This window comes from Neomonachus schauinslandi, chromosome 5, assembly GCF_002201575.2.
Source record: "Neomonachus schauinslandi chromosome 5, ASM220157v2, whole genome shotgun sequence".
Classification (NCBI taxonomy): domain Eukaryota; kingdom Metazoa; phylum Chordata; class Mammalia; order Carnivora; family Phocidae; genus Neomonachus; species Neomonachus schauinslandi.
Genome location: NC_058407.1, coordinates 131,124,235 through 131,142,884, shown reverse-complemented (window position 1 = coordinate 131,142,884; position 18,650 = coordinate 131,124,235). Strand labels below are relative to the sequence as shown.

General features: G+C 48.9%; 1 protein-coding gene across 1 annotated transcript in view; it reads right to left on the bottom strand.

The window, feature by feature from the left end:
* Positions 1–11,834: 11,834 nt before the first annotated feature.
* Positions 11,835–18,650, bottom strand: part of SFMBT2 (Scm like with four mbt domains 2) — a 202,799-nt gene continuing 195,983 nt past the window's right edge. Inside the window, exon 20 of the mRNA XM_021696759.1 lies at positions 11,835–11,975. Coding sequence (XP_021552434.1) covers positions 11,835–11,975 — 141 coding nt within the window. The remainder of the gene's footprint in view (positions 11,976–18,650) is intronic.

Genomic DNA, 18,650 nt, shown 5'->3' with positions numbered 1-18,650 from the left:
CAGGTGGGTCAGTGAGTAAATGGCACACAGCACAAAAGTCTATATTTCAAGTGTCAACAGTTAATCGTTCATGCCAACAGAGGGGAGAGAATGGACCACTTTGCTCAAATTGTGGTAGGTAAGCATTATCAGTGTGGGGTGTAGAACAAGACAGACCATTCTCACCTTTCCAACACTCCAATGTCACACCTCTTGGCTACAGGGGTTTCTGACAAGTCAGACGGGATAATATGCAAAGCAGTTTTTTCAAACCGTTTGTAGAAAACTGAGGTTTGACTAAGACTTAAACTATGCAAAAGAGACATTTAGAAATGTCAACTAGCTGAGCATTTTGGGAGTTGTAACTTCAGTGAACCCCATGTTCATATGAATTTTCATATGGGCAAAAATCTCATTTCTAAATAGCTCGAATAACGCAAAATTCAGTTTCATCCTCAGAACATGCTCTCATAGTACCCGCTGCTTTGAAGATTTTTTTTTTTTTTAATAATGAAGAGACTTGTAGTCACGACGGTTTTATGGAGAATGACACCATGACCTTACTGAAAGACTTTAAAAAGACATGAGTAAATGAATAATTGTACCATCTTCTGGACAGAAAGATTCAACAGGATAAAAGAAGTCGATGCTCTCCAAATGTTCCCATAAATTTAATATAATTACACCCAATATCCCAAAGTATTCTATGGAATTCAACAAGTTCAGTCTGAGATTCATGATGAAGAACACGACTAAAACTGGCCAAGACAGCTTTCAATAAGAAGAGGTTTCCCTGAGTATCGAGGATTATTATAAAGCCATAATACTTGTGTGGTAATGACATAGGGACAGACAAACAGACCAATGAAACAGAATGCTGGGGCCACACACAGACCCACACATATACGTAAGCTCAGAACGTGATGCAGGTGGAATGGCGAGTCAGTGGAAAAAGGAGAAATTCCCCGGCAGTTAGAGCAAGGCAATTTACCTGTCTTCCTCCCTCCCTGACCAGATGGTTTCCACACTCCTCAGACCGGCAATAATTATAAACGCCGCCAAGTCCTGGTGAGGGTGTGAACAGGCATGACGCTCATACGGCAGGAGTGTGAACTGGGATCACCACTTTGGATAACACGGGGAGTACCAACCCCCCCCCCAAATACTCTGGAGGGGGTTGGAAAAAGTAAAACTTACTAACATCTAAAAGAAAATAAAAGAGACCATCTGAATGTCTTCGGAGTAGAAAAACGTTTCTTAAACAAGAGGATAAAAGCAAGAATCGGAAAGGAAAAGAATGGTATGTTGAAGTACATTAAAACAAGTAACCTCTGAACTACAAAGGACAGAGTAAAGTTGACAGGACCAAAACAAAGTGGAGAAATGGATTTACAATGCAGGCAATTGATAGGGGATTCATGTCAAGAAGTTATTTTAGAAAAGACTCATAAGGGGCGCCTGGGTGGCTCAGTTGGTTAAGCGACTGCCTTCGGCTCAGGTCATGATCCTGGAGTCCCGGGATCGAGTCCCGCATCGGGCTCCCTGCTCGGCGGGGAGCCTGCTTCTCCCTCTGACCCTCCCCCCTCTCATGTGCTCTCTGTCTCTCTCATTCTCTCTGTCTCAAATAAATAAATAAAATCTTTAAAATAAAAAAAAAAGACTCATAAATCAGAGAGAAAGAAGTGGGGGAGGGAAGGAGGGAGAATGAGAATGTGTACAGGCTGTGAGCGGGCGATTCACAAGAGGGAAAACACAAATGGCCAGCGAGCACATGCAAAGACGCTAAACTTCGCCAGGAATTACAGCAATGCGCACTGAAATGATCTGGAGTTGCCGCTTCTCCACTCCTCGGATCAGCAATAATGAAAAACTCTGCCAAGGACTGGCAAGGGTGTGGAGCAGAGACAGCTCCCACACTCCTGGCAGGGGTGCAAACTGGACACACCTCTTGGGACACCACTGGCAATACCCAGCATAGATGCAAGGAGGCATGGTCCACGACCAGCAATTCCACCTGTGGAGACAGTCTTTGGGGACAGCACTGCCCGTGTGCACAGTAAGAACCGTACGAAAATGTTCATGGCAGCATTCTTCGAAATAGTAGAAAAGCAGAACATAAAGGTCCAAGAGTAGGAGAATGGAGAAGGAAATCATACATTCGATGGAATTTACGCAGCAGTGAAAATAAATGAATTAGAAAAATATTAACATGCATAAATCTCACAGACATAATATTGAGGAAAAACAGTAAATTGCATTATGACACGAGGAGCATAACACTCACGAAAATATTGAAACCCCATAAAGCAGAGGTGTACATTATCATGCTTATATACAAATGAAGTATTACTGTAAAAATCCTGCCTACAATTGGAAAAGTTGGAATTGTGGTTACCTCTGGGATAGGAGGGAGGGAAACAATTGGGGTGGAGATAAAAGGGGTTTTGACTCTACCTGTAAGAGTCTGTAAGACACATAAATCTGAAGCAAATACGGCAAAACAATAATACTTCTGGAAGCTGGGTGGGTGGTACACAAACATCTGTTACACTGAATTCCTTAAAAATGTATTGAAACATTAAAAAAATATTAGATAGCTAGAAATATTACCTCCACTCCAGAGAACGCAATTACAAAATAAATTGAACAATTTTTAAATGGCATAAACTGGATTTCAACATCGCGTTATAAATACACACAGAAATATGGGAGAGTGGTAATTGGACCTAGTTAGAGAACAGGAGCTTGGATGACGGCCCTTCTCAAATTTTCTATAATGCACACCCATTACTTTAATAACCAGGAAGAACAGTTTTAATGTGAACTTCCAACCCATGTCTTAAAGCAATTCAGAAAGGCTTCATATCACGGCGATCAGGCTCAGTGACAGGAGGCTCGTAAGTTTCTCGGGCTCCAGATGATGGCTGGATCACGCCAGGATATTTAACCATTATTATTTGTACAATGCATCTGCATAACGATAGCTGCCTCCTGTCTCGGGCTCGATGCTCGGAAAGCAGATCCTGGAGATGAGCTTAGAAGCCACAGCTTTACCAGCAGGTTCCCAGCTGAGGGAAGGAAGGCGTGGAAGGGGGGACAAGACGCAAACTCGAAGAGTAGTGCATTAGATCGCTGGCCGTGATTTCACGAGAAAGCACGAGCGGTCGTTCAGATGTGCGGGATGTCTCTGGACAGACGTACAGACCACCACAGTGGGGAAAGGTGATCTGGGGGAGGACGGCAGAGGAATTTACCTGCTGCCTTTCAGTGATCGAGGTCTGCCCACCGGACACAAACCCCCAGCATTTTCCAGCTCCAAGTTCCGGATTCCGGTTCTACCACCGTGGGTAGAAGCCACAGACCACAGTGCCTAGTGCTTCACCTGGGTACAGAGACCGAAGGAGTGGAAGCTTTGATGGGTCTGGCACCCTGGGCTCGGGGGGGCCAGAATGTGTGTGGCTGCCCGCATGGTGGTTTGGGAGAGTGTGCCGGGCCGGCCCTCCAGAGGCAGAGGAGCAGGCAAGATGGCAGGTGGTGTGGGGCTGGAGCACCAGGTGCAGCGGCTGGGCCGTCCATGAAGGAGGTGCAGGCCCGGAAGGCCGTGGACGCCAAGCACATCCAGGGAGGTGCATGCCTGGGCCCAACCCCCAACAACGCATCTGTTGCACCATCATCTGCACTCTCCCGTGACAACCAGCTCTCATATGCTCAGAATAAGATGCCCTCATCTTTTCCCAAGACGGAAAGTGTAGGTTCAATGTCCCTGCAAATGGGATTTTTTTAATTTGTTTTTTTTTTTTTAATTTGACAGAGAGAGAAGGAACACAAGCAGGGGGAGTGGGAGAGGGAGAAGCAGGCTTCCTGCCGAGCAGGGAGCCTGATGCGGGGCTCGATCCCAGGATCCTGGGATCATGACCCGAGCTGAAGGCAGACGCTTAACGACTGAGCCACCCACCCAGGCGCCCCTGCAAACTCTATTCTAAAAAAGCAGAGGCATCAGCTGAGCCCGGGTTTACAGAGTCTACCCATCCTATTTCCAGCCTTCGGGCTTCTTCCTCAGTACAATGAAGAGGACGTTCTGGAATTTCCATCTTGTTTACTGTAGGAAAACCTCTGGGAACCCTACCCAGGAATCATTAAGACTGGCTCCAAATTGTCCTTATAGGAAGATTAAATCCCAAGTCCCAGGCAAATGCCCCACATCCAGTCTCGTGTCCAGGGCTAGGTCTAACGTCCTCATCGGCTCCCACATTAAGCTCCCCGGCTCCTGCCAGCACATTAGCCGCATCCTGCAATTCCTGCCGTGTGTGGACTGTCTTTCCAGGATCAGGGGTGATAATTCCCAGTGTGGGCCATCCTGAGACCTGTCCCGTTATCGTGGAAGCAACGACGGGGCAGGGAAATCGTGATACACATCGTGAGAACGTGGTCATTTTGCATCCTGTCCTCAGGCGAGGGGAAGGCCGGCCAGCCAGGAGGAGACAGGGCTATGGAAGGTTCTTGGCTTATGTACTCTGTGACCCCATCTCACATTTCAGAGGCTCACTCTGTCACTATGAGGAAAAATCGCCATCTGACATTGCAGAAGGAAGCCTGTCGAGGTCTCACGCTTCACATCTTCTGCAGCTCCACCATCCTCCTCATCAGATCCTGGGCCTGATTTTTCAGCGAGTCTTCCCTGTGGCTGATTTAGACAAGAATATCTCTGAAAGTTGCCTTCGATGCACCCAAGCTGGTAATTTGCTTTCCTAAGGCTGCCTGCCACTTCCCGTTTCCAAGGCCAGTGCTGCCAAGCCAGCCCCCCACGTACAGTGTTCACGGATATCCTCGTCCCGGCTCCCTGCCCAAGGTAGAAGCCTTGCCTGCCTCCCGTTCATCCTAGTCAACCGCAGGCAGGAGCTCTAGGGATACTGAGCACACTGCTGGGATTGGTTACCTGCTCCTGAAGAGCAAGAGGGTCCCGTGGCTTTCAGATGGGTGGCAGTCGGATTCCCCAATCCCATCTGGAAGCTCTGTTTTCTGGAAAGCTTCTGGCACCAACTGGCTAATTTGGGGTTCCAAAGATAACACAGTCTGAGGCAAAGCTTATATGCTAGTATTTGATTGTGGGATAAAATTACACGGCAACGGAACTGAGGACAAGTGGAAATGCAATCAGGGAAGGAAGGACAGCAAATATAAGGTGGTGTGTTACAGGGTTGGCCTCTGCTTACAAAAACAAAGGGGGTCTCTCTGGACAGGCCACCCCAGAACTCCCATTTTCCTGCTAGCGCTCTCCCCCTCCTGCACTGACCCAAGCTGGAGCTCGAGGACCCTCAGGACCCTCACTCCCCTGCCCGTGGGCTGTCACCACCCTTCTGAAAAGAAGGTGCAGATCCTGCACCGCATGGTGTGTTCTTCCTCAGAATTCAGGGGTGGAGCAGGGGCCCCAGCTCTCCAGGGTGTGACTGGGTCAGGCCTGGGTACCTGAGGCTCCCCCCTGCGGTGGGCACCATGGACACAATAGTTGTGGCCGCCAGACGTTCCAGCGAGTGGTCAAGGGCCCAGTAAATCGAGGGACTGGGTTCACCCTCTCTGTGCTAGACTCTTGGCTTAGTGCCACACAGTATCTTTAATCCTCCTGTCAAGCGGGTATGGATGTATTACCACCTACCTTTGAGGTTTTGTGTTACATACATGGCAAGCAGTACAACCAGTGTTTCAACCCAGGACCGTTTGAAAAGTACGAGAGTCCTTCTTCCAAGCCGATGCCGTCCGTCTCCACCCCGGTCTCACTCTCTCTCCACAATGCACACCTAATTGTTGCACGTCTGCCATTCCAACAACTTTGAAGCAAAAGATGGCAATGACTATTAGAACACGAACTGTGAGGTTGGGTGGGAAGGCATGGCGGGCATGCGAATCGAGCGCTGATGGGACTTCAGAAAAGCGCAAGGAGAGCTTTCGTCCGCGTGAGTCCTCCAAACAGGAGCCTTAACAGCACAGAGGAGCTACTCCAGTGTGGGCTGACATCACAAAGCCTCCTGAGAAAGTTCTTCCCTAGAAAACCACTGTGGCCCAGCTAGTACCCTGACGTAGTATTTTCACCTCGCTGATGAAACGTCCGGTCTTCACACGGGAGCCACTCAAGGTCATGTCCGTGTAAACAGCATTTCTTATGTGGTCCTTGAACCTCCAGGAAGCGTGGCACTGTCCCACAGCCTTGAAATAAGAGAGTAGCAGCACCAGATGCCAGAACAAAGGGGAAGGAGTTTCTAGTGACCTGAAAATTGACAACAGCCTCACCAAAGAGCAGAAGCATTAAAAATAGGCTCTTGGTGGCAAGATGGAGAGAGATGGAAGGGATTGTGTCTTTTTTTTGGCTTTAATTCATTCAATTGAGAGGTCCGGAAAAGTGTTCAGCTTCCACTTTATCTTATTATATTCCAGTCTCCATTTCTTTGTCATCAAGGATCTTCAAGCACAAATAGAAATATAATAATCTTATTTACTCAGCCCTATAACCTTTGACCTCTCTTTCTAGAATATTTGGGGAAAATGAACGATGTGCTTCCCACTTTTGTCTACCGTCGTAGGCTTTGTTTTTGGTAGTAAAGGTGGACTGATGGAAAAAGCTTTCTTTCATAATTCAAAACAGAACACAACAAAAATGTCTGTATACAGAACCTGCTTCTCAGTAGGGGCAAACATACTTTAAGAGGAGTTGGATGATTAAGGTGGTCCAGGGTCGGAAGAAAGGGATGTTCCTCCACCACCTGCCCCTGAGTGCTCGTTCCCTTGGCCTTGGCTCCACCCCTCAGCAACGCTGAGTGTGGAGTGACGGGGGTACTTAAAGTTGTCTTTGTCCTGAGACAGCAGGCAATCACAGAAGAACCCAATCACTGACCACGGGAAAGCCTAGAGGTGATTCTGTAGGACACACTGTGATGTTTCAATAAAAAGAATAAACACAAGTGCCTTGAATAAAAAGTGCCAAAGCTACCGGGTAACCCTGAAAGATCGCACGGGACTTTCAGAACCATGGTTATTAAAACCCTACAAACACACGTTTTAGTGCGTAGCAGGAAAAGACAAACAGAACAAAACGCAAACCCTAAAGATAGTATTTAGTGACCTTACATAGAAAGACACACACACCACCATAGAACTCATTTTTACTTTATTAACAATGTGGCTTACAATTTTTTCAAGTAAAAAGGGTTTCTTTTCATTTAGAATAAAAATTAAAATATAACTCTGATATAGATTTTCATTTATTTACATGAAAACATATATACAGAATACAATCTTCCAGCAAACCAACAACATGCCCTTTGTCCTGCAAATTCCAAAAGTAAGAACACGAATTTTTCCTTTTACACACCGAAACGTACACAAGATATGAATCAGATCTCAATACAAACTACTCAAACTGGAATGCAAAACAGTAAGAGGGCTTCTGACATTCACGACTAGGGACAGTTTATGCTTCTGGATATCATGCTAGCTCCCATCGTGAACAACAAATGAGATTTCTTTCTTTCTTCTGTCATTTAAAAAAAAATTATCTCCAATTTCCCATCATAAGCTGATTTTCAGCAAACCCTGGTCCCAGAACCTTACTTTTTCTTCAGGGTATCCGCCAGGCCCACGGGAGCACCACTCTGGCTTCGCTGCATGACAAGACTGACATGTTCGCTGGTACGGAATCCTCAGCATTTAAAATCAACCAGGAAGATGGAAAGACCACCGCTGAGGAAATTGTTTGGGTTAGTTCTTACCACCTGAACTAGAGATGCTTTTAACCAAACCCCAAAGCAGCACCATGTGTCAGCAATTACAATTTTTAGGTAAATTCAGGGGGTCAAAACTAGCACAATTCGATTTTATCACATTCGTGTTTTGGGATACTTGTAAACCAACTCTAGTGATGAAAGCTATGAGAACCAACTGAAATATTCAACCACGTTAAAGGGACGAAAGCCATTTCCAGAAAACTCTTGAACAGAAAAGAACAGGAAACGAGTAAGAGAATCATTACATTGTAATAGTTGAAGACAGAGCTTCTCCTTGCTATTTGTTATTGCACCAGAACACAACGGGCAGTATGTCTCTCTCTTCAACGATTGCTTCCTTAAAAACTACAGAGACCTAAACTTACTATCTTTTCCTTCAGAAATAATTGCACACGTGATCACAGCTTTCTAAAGACAGAATCGAATACTTGGATCCTAGATTCACCACCTTAACCAAAAAGCAACAATGGTGCTCAAACCACAACAAAGATTTCAACGATACAGTTTTTATAGTTCTATATACAGAAATAAACATAAATGGGTGTTCTACGTAAGAAGTTACAGAAACCCCTAGTGCTTGCAAAACGAAGGGAGAACAGCTCCTAGAGAGGTGTCTGGTCTAAGATAAAAGGCAAATCTCAGAACTTGCTTGATACAACACTCAGCATTCTAAGAGACGAGTCAGGACACTCAGACCAAGCTTCAAAGACTGATCCAAATCAACTTTCCAGAGATTATAGCAAGGGTCAGAGGGGGCAGGGTCAAAGGTTTGAGTCATTTTAATGTACCAAGGAACCAATCAAAGCAAACACAGGAAATACGCTTTCAAATATGATCAAATAAGGTAAAGCAACCTAATCGCTGCACAGCCCAAACACTGTGTGTGAGTCAAACTTTGATCAAATAAACCTAATTTTAAAAGCGATGGATGAGTTCTCTGGATGACGCAACTTGAAGGAAACTGGTTTCCATTTTCCTTTTTTGGTTGTTTTGTTTTTTTTTTTCTTTTTGGAAAAGCAAAGAAGTTCGTTTGCAATGCCAGCCGTACCCTGCTCTTTTTAGGTTTATATTGTTGTGGGTAGGATAGTTTCCCAACACAATACAGACGCAGTCAAGAAGGCAGGGGCCGAACCAGCTCCCTTAGTTTCCGGATGGGATTGCGTCGTGACTGTCAGCCTTAAAGACGAGGCAGCATTTCTGCTTCTCAAGTTATACACACTGTACAGAACGCCAAGTGTCCGCTCGGGCAGGAGAGGAAGACATGCTTCTCGACCAGCTACGGGAGGTAAAGAGCGGCATGGTGTACGCAGGACCCGGCTAACACAGAGGACAGAACTTTGGTCCCGAAGTATTATCATAGAGACAGAGCAGAGACTGAAGCGTCTGGGGACAGAGAAGCGGGGGAGAGGCGTCACTTGCTGGCATTTCAACCAAGAAGCGTTTGGCTGGGGCTGTGGTGGTCCTGGGGGGGCGGGGGGTGGGTAGAGGTGTAAAATCAGCATTTCCTGCCTTAAGAGACACAGTAACAACACAGTAAAATGTGCCTTGGAAACTGGCCCTACTGATAAGACAGAAGCTGATGTGAGGTGAATCCTACAGAGGAACAAACACCCCACCTCACCATTCCGTTGCCAACTTGCTACCGACAGGAAGTACACCCACCAATGGGAATCCCCCAAAGAATCCAAGTTCAGGAGGACGGTGGTGACACTCACAGCAAAAGCATCTTCTTGGCCCTAAAAGGTTTCTTGGCTCTTGGAGGGCCAGGAGGGGACACATACAGGACCGTCGTGATGGTTACCCTGGAGCCGGGCCTTCTGCCTCTGGCCCCGGCCACGTCTTGCTGACCACGCACCATTACGTGGACGTGGGTGAAGTGACAGATCGCTGCACAGAGAGGGACTGAGGACAAGGAGCTGTCGGGCACACGGAAGCAGGAAGCTTCCCCAGCAACGGTGGCCGTGTCTTGCCCGGGCTGCCAAGGGGAGGCCTTCCAGCTCCAGGGACGCCTGCAAGATCTGCCTCATCCCATGTAGCACCTCCTCCCCCACGCCTTTCCTTGAAAGGGCACGAGGAGGGGACATCCGTTCTGAAAGTACAACATTACGTTGCAGCCACCACACCCCCTCGCTCCGGTTTCAGATGCGACAGGAATAGTTCAGCTTGAAAAGGCCACAGCGAAGGATCGCGAGTGAGTCAGCGCAGGGAAAATGCCAAAGATCTTGAAATGGATACCCTTTCCAATCGACTCCACAAGGCTGAGTGTGTAAGGCTAGAAGCATGTGGCTGAGAAGGCAGGCAGGAGTGGGAACCCGGGAGGCGGCGGACCCCTCGGCGTGGGACACAGAAGCCCCGACTGCGAGCCAAGCACGAGTCACCACGGGCGCTTCCGGTGTGAGACGCTGGTCCTTCCAGAACAGGTCCCCAGGCGAACCCACTTGCCAAACGTTTCAAACTTCGTGGGAGAAGTCAGCTAGGGTGGAAAGGAAAAACTCACCTGGCAAAATCGGTTTTCCATTTGCATCTGTTAACAGGGACAGACTGTGAATAAAGTTTAGCGTTGGTCATCAAACTTGGCAAAATCTGACAGATAATCGTGCTTTACAATGTATGCAGAAACAGGACAGCTCAGCAGCCCACCCCATGATGTCCCGCCAGCAGTGGATACTGATCAAGGAGAAAAGATCAAGGTAATTATGGCACAAGAGCAGCAGAAGGCCGTGCTCCCCTCCGTGTCCACGTCCAGACTCTCTCAAGGTCTGGTTTCCTTGCACGCGTGTCGAAAGGCATTTGGACGCCTCCCAACGGAGGAGGGCCATCCATTCGGGTTGGAGTGAGCACACTGGGTCCCTCACAGGCATACGCAGATGAAGTGCTTGGTACAAAAAAAACCCCAGCCAATGCTCAAGAGTCCCAGATCTCTCTACAAGTGACTTCACGGATTTAATGAAAACTGCCCAAGAAATGTCTTCGGCACCCTCCAAGCCAGAGTGGGCTGCCGGAAACAGTAAACACTGCTAATGTGATTCTTTCTCACCTACAGTGTCTCAACGTTGGCGGATTGAGACCCTTCCCTTAGCAGGAGGCAGACGAGAGGCTCCAGAGTGATGTGGTCATCCAGGATCACAGGGGGCCGTCAGCCGGGCCAGCAGAAGAGCAGGGCCAAGCCAGGTGGCTGCCCTGCTTCCCGTCGGACGTCCCAGGACCAGGTTGATCCAAGTGGCACCCAAAGCTAGTCTCACTGACAGACTCACTGCGGGATCCTTCTATGGGGACACAGCTGGTTTATTAAAAGCTTCCCGAAGCCTCTTCCCACTCGTCTCTGACATTAAGCTTTTCCTTCAATACACAGCTCAGCATTTCCCAACAGACTAAAGGAATCACTCCCTGATCTGGTCACAATTAAATGAGAAAGTGAGCAATATGTGAAGTTCTATAAAAGACTGCAAACGGAACGCTCCACAGGCTCTGGATGTCCGTCGCTCGGGAAGAACGGTCTCCTTGCAATATGCCGCCTGCCTTCACGCCCCCCACTTCCTAAAAGGCACCTGTGACAGGTGATGCAAGTCTAGTCCATCCTTATGTAACCGCATCCTGCAACAAGTGTGTCTGAGAACTAAGTTGCCACCAAGATCCAACTGAGCCACGCAGCCACGGCCCCATGGGCGTCGTCACGAAAGAAGCGTCTGGAACGACCAGAGCAAAACCACCAGCCTGTGTCCTCCCTGGGCACATTCAGAAAAGACATCAAAGCAAAGTGGACCGTGGCTGAGGAAAGCCCTTCACAGGGAGCTGCCTGGTTTCCGGAGGGAGAAAGGCGAGACGTGGACGTACAGAGACGCTCTCCCATTTCCCGCAGCATCCACCACTCCAGGAGCCTCGCTGTGGCCCTGGGTATGCTTGAAAACGGGGTACTATCACACAGGCTGGAGGGTGAAGGAGGTCCTCCGTGCTTCTTGCTTTTCGCTGCTACAGAGTGTATATACCAGCTCTTATCATCCAAGAAATAAAGCGTCGGTCCCCAAACCTTCCCACGACGCCGCATCACACGACTCTGGGTCAACTCCCGAGAGGGCAGCATCAGTTGGCGTACTGGGCGTAGAAAGCCACTTTAACTCGCTCGATCTGATGGCACAGCTTGATGGCGGGCCCCAGCTTCAGCTCCATGCACTCCTGCACCGTGGGGAGAGTCAGCAACAGCAGTGCCTGCCCATCAATGTCCTGCCAGGAGACAAAGCCACGTTAGAGCCGAGGCACCGGGCACAAGGGACGGCATCTGTCACGGCAGGCTTCATCCTGGGGGCCAGGGGCCTTCGGTTCAGGAGAGCGTTGGCAGACATACCAACCTGGCCTGAGAACTCTCTCATCTTTCTGGTTAATAAAACCAGTCTGCTCCGAAAATTCTGGCTACTGTGAAATTCACACGCCTAGGCCGGTGGGGTCGAGAGGGTGGAACAGGTGAGCTGCTGCAGGACCTCCTCTTCCCCAAGCTTCCAGCCCCTGGCAGGGAGAGCCCCCCTCGCCCCCGGCCCCCGCCCCAGTCCCTCTCGTGTTCTGCTGTGACTCCACATGAGCACTAGGAAAGAGAGCTCTACTAAAAGAAGCAGCTCTCTCTCTTCCTTGCCAAGGTCTGACATTTCACCATTGAAACGGGTGACAAGATGCTGGAGAGCTGTACCACTACCCAGAGCAGTTGGCTACTGAGGACAACTCGGGTATTCAGACGCACACAAAGGCACGCATCTCCATTTGCACACATGCACCACCCAGAATGAGGTGTGCACGGTCTGCATCCCGGTTTTGTCCTCGTGAGTTCTCTGAAGCCGTGCACCGGGCCCAGGCGATGACAGAGTCATCAGACTGTTAAGCTGCATTCACTGCAGAAGGCAGGGACAAGGCCCACCCCAAAGCTTTAAGATCCCCCTGCACTGGACATCTCTGCCTCTTCACCAGCTTGCTTCCTATAATAAACTGGGTTTATTTATGTAGATATTGTGTGATTGGTTATAAGTGCAATCCCTCCCTCCTATCCACCAAGACAGTCTTCACATTCCATAGGAAGTAAGAGAAGGTAACAATAAAGACCAGTGGTAGAAGGAGAGCACAAACCACACCCAGCAAACTAGAATTTCTGCCATTTGGAGAAGCGGTGAGCCTGCCGTAAGCCACGGAGACTTACTAGTCCTACCGCTGCACACGGGCACCTCCGACATCGTGCATCCTGAGTTACATGTAGGAAGCTTATTTTCTTCAGATAATGGTTTATTTAGCGGTCTTAAAAATTCCAAAAGCACACAAAACAAAAAACAACCCAGAATGGGCATAAAGGTTAGCCTTGAGAGGACTACTGGTAGGAATAAGAATAATGTAGTGTATGATCAGTTTCAAAAGGCACCTCGATGTGCTCATAATCCCTAATACGTACAGCAGCAATAAAAATTAAGCATCAACCTTAGAGGCATCAATGCGGGCGCAATTAATTGTCTCAATTACGTGAGCGCGGCTGTGGTGTGCGCAAGTCCAGGCCCAAGGTAAAAACTATAGACATATACACATTTAGAAACAATCCATTAGATAGAATCTATATGCCAGTGGCATGAATTACTGAAATCCAGTGTTTTAGGAGGTGATATATATCACAGAGCTCAAGTGGAAGATCATGAATGCCAGACTCAAGTCCCTGATCTCTCGATACTGGTTGAGGACCAAGACTCAAACTGGACCTTATCAAACCCCAAAGTAAACTGATCAGTCTTGAATACACGCCGAAAGTAGCAGATAAACTAACGAAGCTGTCAATGAATTTTTGATGCTGTCTCTCTCTCTCTCTTTTTTTTTTTTTACTTTTTCTATCGTGCTTTTGCACGTTACTTTACTTGCTCTTCAGACGCCACCTCTAAGGCTGGCTGTAGTAAAGGGCAAACTGGAAGTGCTGAGAAACAGGTTCTGCTCAAGGTCATGAACCAAATAATGGTACCCCCTGACCTGGGATCTGGGAGCCCGACTCCGCTTTCAGAGGCAAATCCACCTACATCATATCAAACTTGACAGAGGGGGAAAGGTCTAGGGATACCAAGTCTTGTGAGTATCACGGGCCTGAGAAAAATATGTTGTAAGTAGGAAATAGGATGATGTTATAAAACCATGTGCAGGTGGCTTAACCATTATGTTCAATGAAGAGCAGAAGAGAAACTTATTTTAGGATATAGGACACTTTTTTTTGGATGGAAATTAATGCCAGAAAAGCTAGTTGATCTATCTAAGATCATTTAGTTGAAGACCATATTGGAACTAGAACCACGGATTTCTTTCTTTTTTTTTTAAGAATCATTTATTTATTTTAGAGAGAAAGAGAGAGAGAGGCTGGGGGGAGGGGGCAGAGAGAGAGGGAGACAAGCAGCCTCCCTGCTGAGCAGGGAGCCCGACGTGGGGCTCGATCCCAGGACCCTGAGATCATGACCTGAGCCGAAGGCAGATGCTTAACCACCCAAGTGCCCCTAGAACCATGCTTTTCTGATATTAAACTTTGGAGGGAAAACTGCAGCTCTAAACATCCATACTAGGTCATGATGGCGATCCTTGGACATATAGATTCAATTACACTTGAAAGCCAGCCCCCTAAAATGCTTCTGTAACGCTCTACGGACCATTTCAGTGAAGGTGGCCGCCATATACATGCACCCCATTTAAGTGGAGGATGTCACTCATTTCTTTACTCCACAAGCAAGCGTTTATTGAGCGCCTACTGAGAGGCAGGTGCTCTGCTGGCCTCCGTGGCTACTGCACTGAACAAAACAGACTCCCTCCCAGGAGAGGACAAACGTCAAGGTAGGCCATTATGAGGAACAGACCAACACAGTACAGAGAGAATAAAGTGTGGACACAGAGGTACCGGCTCAAAGGGACGGGAACACAGCCAGTCTTACAGGAGTCAAGGAACACCTCAGAGATCAGGTGATGCCCCAGCTCAGACCTAAGGACAGAGAGGAATCACTGAGGGAAGGATGGACCCACGGAAGACAAGCAGTTCATGAAAGCATGTATTCGAGGAGAGTGCAGAGACACTGAAGGGAAAGCAGAGACGGGCCGAGACAGCAGTTAGGAAACGAGCTTCTGGGGTGTGTGACCAGAAAGTCGCTAAAGGTCGTTAGGCAGAGAAGTCACATTATAGCATGTGATCATCTGCAAGCTGATATTGGCCACAACGTATTGGAATGAATTAGGAGGCAGGGTGGGGAAGCCATGAGGGACTGAAGGGGAGAACATTTATTAGGGGGTGGCAAAGCTGAGCCTGTTAAGAGATAAGGTCACCCAGAACTGGGGTGCTACCCCTGGGATCCAGTACTGGGTGCCACGGAGTGGCTAGCCCAACCGCAAACTGAATGCTCCATGTAGAATGGACAAAGGATGGCAGTGATACCCGGAATACAGAAGGCCCTACACAGATCAACAATGAAAAGACTTATATAAAAAAAATATTAGGCAAAAGGCACGAGTAGATATTTCACAAATGAAACAAAAATGATGAACAATTTAGGAAAAGATGTCGACCTTATCAGGGAAGTGCAAATGAGGCCCACGATACAATTTCATGTCCACAGAAGTGGAGAAGTCACACAACGCTAGGTGTTGGCAGAGAAGTATATGGTAACGGGAAGCCCTAGAGCACGAGAAGAAATGTATGCTGGGAAACTACTTTGGGAAACCCTTTGGCATCACCTCGAAAAAGTAGGTGAGAGTAAATCAAACAAGAACACAACAATACAAATTTCAGAACAGTATTTACAGCTGGTAGAAATGAAGCGGAGTGTGACAGGACAGTAGATACGGCCGTGCTGCAATGTTCTAGATTCTTCCTTGGACGGTGGCTTTCACAGGTGTTCACCTTATCAGTATGCCACGTATGCACAGGTCTCATGGGCACTCTTCGGGATGCACAAACCATTTCTCCATAAAAACATATTAGTGCATCTACGTCTCAGATGCAAGCTGGTATCTCTCACTTGTTCTTTCTGAAATGCTTTTAGGTTTCTCCATTTTTCCCACACCTCACAGCCCAGGAAGGAGGAGAAGGGGATTCCCTTGGTAAATCAAATCTTAGTTTCTGAGGAGGTGCCAAGTCTTTAAAGCTGTTTTTCATTTATTTGCAAAATATTTGTTAAATTATTCGTATGTCGGACCCCAAAGTAGCTACTGGAGATACAAGACGAGTGAGACGTGGCTCCCATGTTTTCCAGCTGGGGAGCAGACACACGTATGCAGGTGGCCCAAATCCGCACAGCTTAGCAGATAGAGCTGGATGCGAGCCCGAGCACACAACAGGCTGGGGGGTGGGGGGAGGGTGGGGTCAGGGACGGCCTCACGTTTTAACTCACTTTTGAGAAGGCATAGCAATAAGGGCAAGGGACTTTTTTCTAGCTTGTTTCCCCCGCGCTATCCTCAGCATCTAGAAAAATACCTGCCAGACACAGAATAGGGGCTCATTAAACGTTTGTTGAATGACTAAATGGGAAAACCTGGTCTGGGTGAACCTAAAAGTCAACAGATGTGTAAAGGCAAAGCGAGAGAATCGGGCAAGTGGACAGAAGGGGAAGAGAAAGAAGAGGGGACTCTTGGGCCATCTGAGTCCCCCAGGCCACAGTAACAGACACGGTGGGCTGGGGGCCTGGTAAACAACAGGCACTTGGGTCTCACGGCTCTGGAGGCTGGGAAGTCCAAGATCAAGTTGCCGGCAGATGGAGGTGACTGGAGAGGCCCTGCTTCACTGCGTCCTCACACAGGGGAGGGGGCCAGGGAGCTGTCTGTGGGCTCTCCTACAAGGGCACCGATCCATTCACGGGGGCTCCACGCTCCTGACCCCATGACCCCATGACCGTGGGGGACAGCAGCTTCAGTCTATAGCACAGATGCTACCGATGGGGCCATCGGGCTCCCATCCAGGGAGATGTGAGCTGGGGCGCACACTCTGAGGGTTTCTGGAAGTGCCTCCACCAGCCTGTCCCCAGCTCCCAAAGACTCCCCACTCTTTCATGGAGACCTCACATGGGAAGAAGTACGGAAGAGGAGGGTCGACTCTATTCAGCTACAACTATCCTCAAAATAAAAACTCACATCTAGTGGTGAGGGAGAACTCCGGTCTCCGATCCCCAGATAGAAACCTCAAGATAGCCCCTTGCTTTGTTTATTCCTAAACCTCGAGGGGCTTCTGCCAACGGAGTGCAGAATCTGTGACAGGCCCTGGGAGTGAATGCAGGGTTTACAGAGCTTGAAGGGCCCCGGACTCTTTCCGGTATAGCCCGAGTGTTCATCCTGGGCGATGCCACAAATTATTTTACAAAATTGGACAGAGAACTTGGGTCTCTTTCCTGGGACAGCTTTGGGGAAAATACGCACTTTTGACCAGTGGCAAACTCTACTAACCTTTACCACCTGCTGTGCCTCCCACAGCCCTGCTCCCATGGGCATCCCTGCAACCGCGCGGCCCGAACCACAGCGCTCACCACTCTGCACAGGCCACGGCAGGTGCTCTCGCTTAGCCGCACACACCCCGGAGCCTGCGGCCACTCCCGTCCCCTTCCCGAGAAGCCGGTCTGCCTGCTGCCATGCGATCTCTTCCCCAACCTCCCCTGCTTGGACTAGGCCACCGCCCGCTCCTACAGCTGTTGCCCACTGTTTATAAGCCCGCTGCTCCGAGGCGCCTGGAAGCATTCAGAACCGGGGGCGACACAGCAGTTTCCGGCCCTGGCAGGCAGCCTCCCGGGCCCTGAGCGGCGGAGGGAAAGCTGCACGGAGAGCTCGGGGCAGATGAAACCAAACAAGGATGATGGTCAGGACCTCTAAACGGCCTCGGGACCTTTATCTGATCACAGCCCCCCACCCCGCTCCCCCCAACGGGAGAGCGTTTCCCAGACCCTCTGTCCCTCTGCTCAGCCAGCAGCGAGGGGGCAGCGCCCGACGGTAAAGACAGCTGGGTTGTGAGGCCACGGTTGAGGGGAGGAGACTCCGTGCTCCGTGGTGCGACCTTCAAGTGCGGGCAAGCTGGAAGGGATGGACGTGTCCATGTCCTTGAACCTGTCCGACTACAGGCTGGTACACATGGTCTCGTGGTCTCTGGGGCTGCACGGAGCCCTGGTGTGGTGCAGACTAGCGGAGCTGGGGAGAAACACCCGGGAGAATGAGTCTGTCTACACAGACCCCAGTGTGCAGGGAGACAGAAAGGCCTTTCTCTGGGCTCAGCCAGCAGCGAGGGGGCAGCAAAACCGGGCCCCATACTAACAGGCACCGCACCGCAAGGACCAAGGGCCACATTCTATTTAAGGCCAAATTGTATTTAAGAGTTTCATGTTTTTCTTAGTTAGAGGATGTGTGGAGTTTTCCTGTATAATGTACACGTTCTCAGTAGAAAATTACAGAGTATAGATGCTTTAAGCTGTTGCCATAACATTTCAGAATTAAAGGCATACCTTCCGGTAATGGGAAGTTTATACTTTCTGTAAATGCTGCTGGTGATTGCGACAGCCCTGAATTTACACCTCCGTGAGGTGTGCACAGAGCTATTACTGTTCCACGTACCGGAGTTTCTCGCACACTTGTGAACAGAGCTGCCCCCCCCCTGCCCCGCCCCCCCAATGCAGGTCATCGAAAAGCTCACGCTGTGGGTGGACGGACCCACCGGAGGCCTCCCCAAATCAGGACTGTGGGGCACTTGGGCTCAAAGATGACTGAACAAATTAGCAAAAATTAGTAATTATGGGCGCTGATTGAACAGAAAAGGACTCAAACGCCAAGCGCTTCAGACAGCAAAGCAGGCAACAGCCTCTTATTGCGGCCGGGGAAACACCTCCTGTGAAATTGGAAATGAAATAGGAATACAACTATGATCAATTACAGTCTACC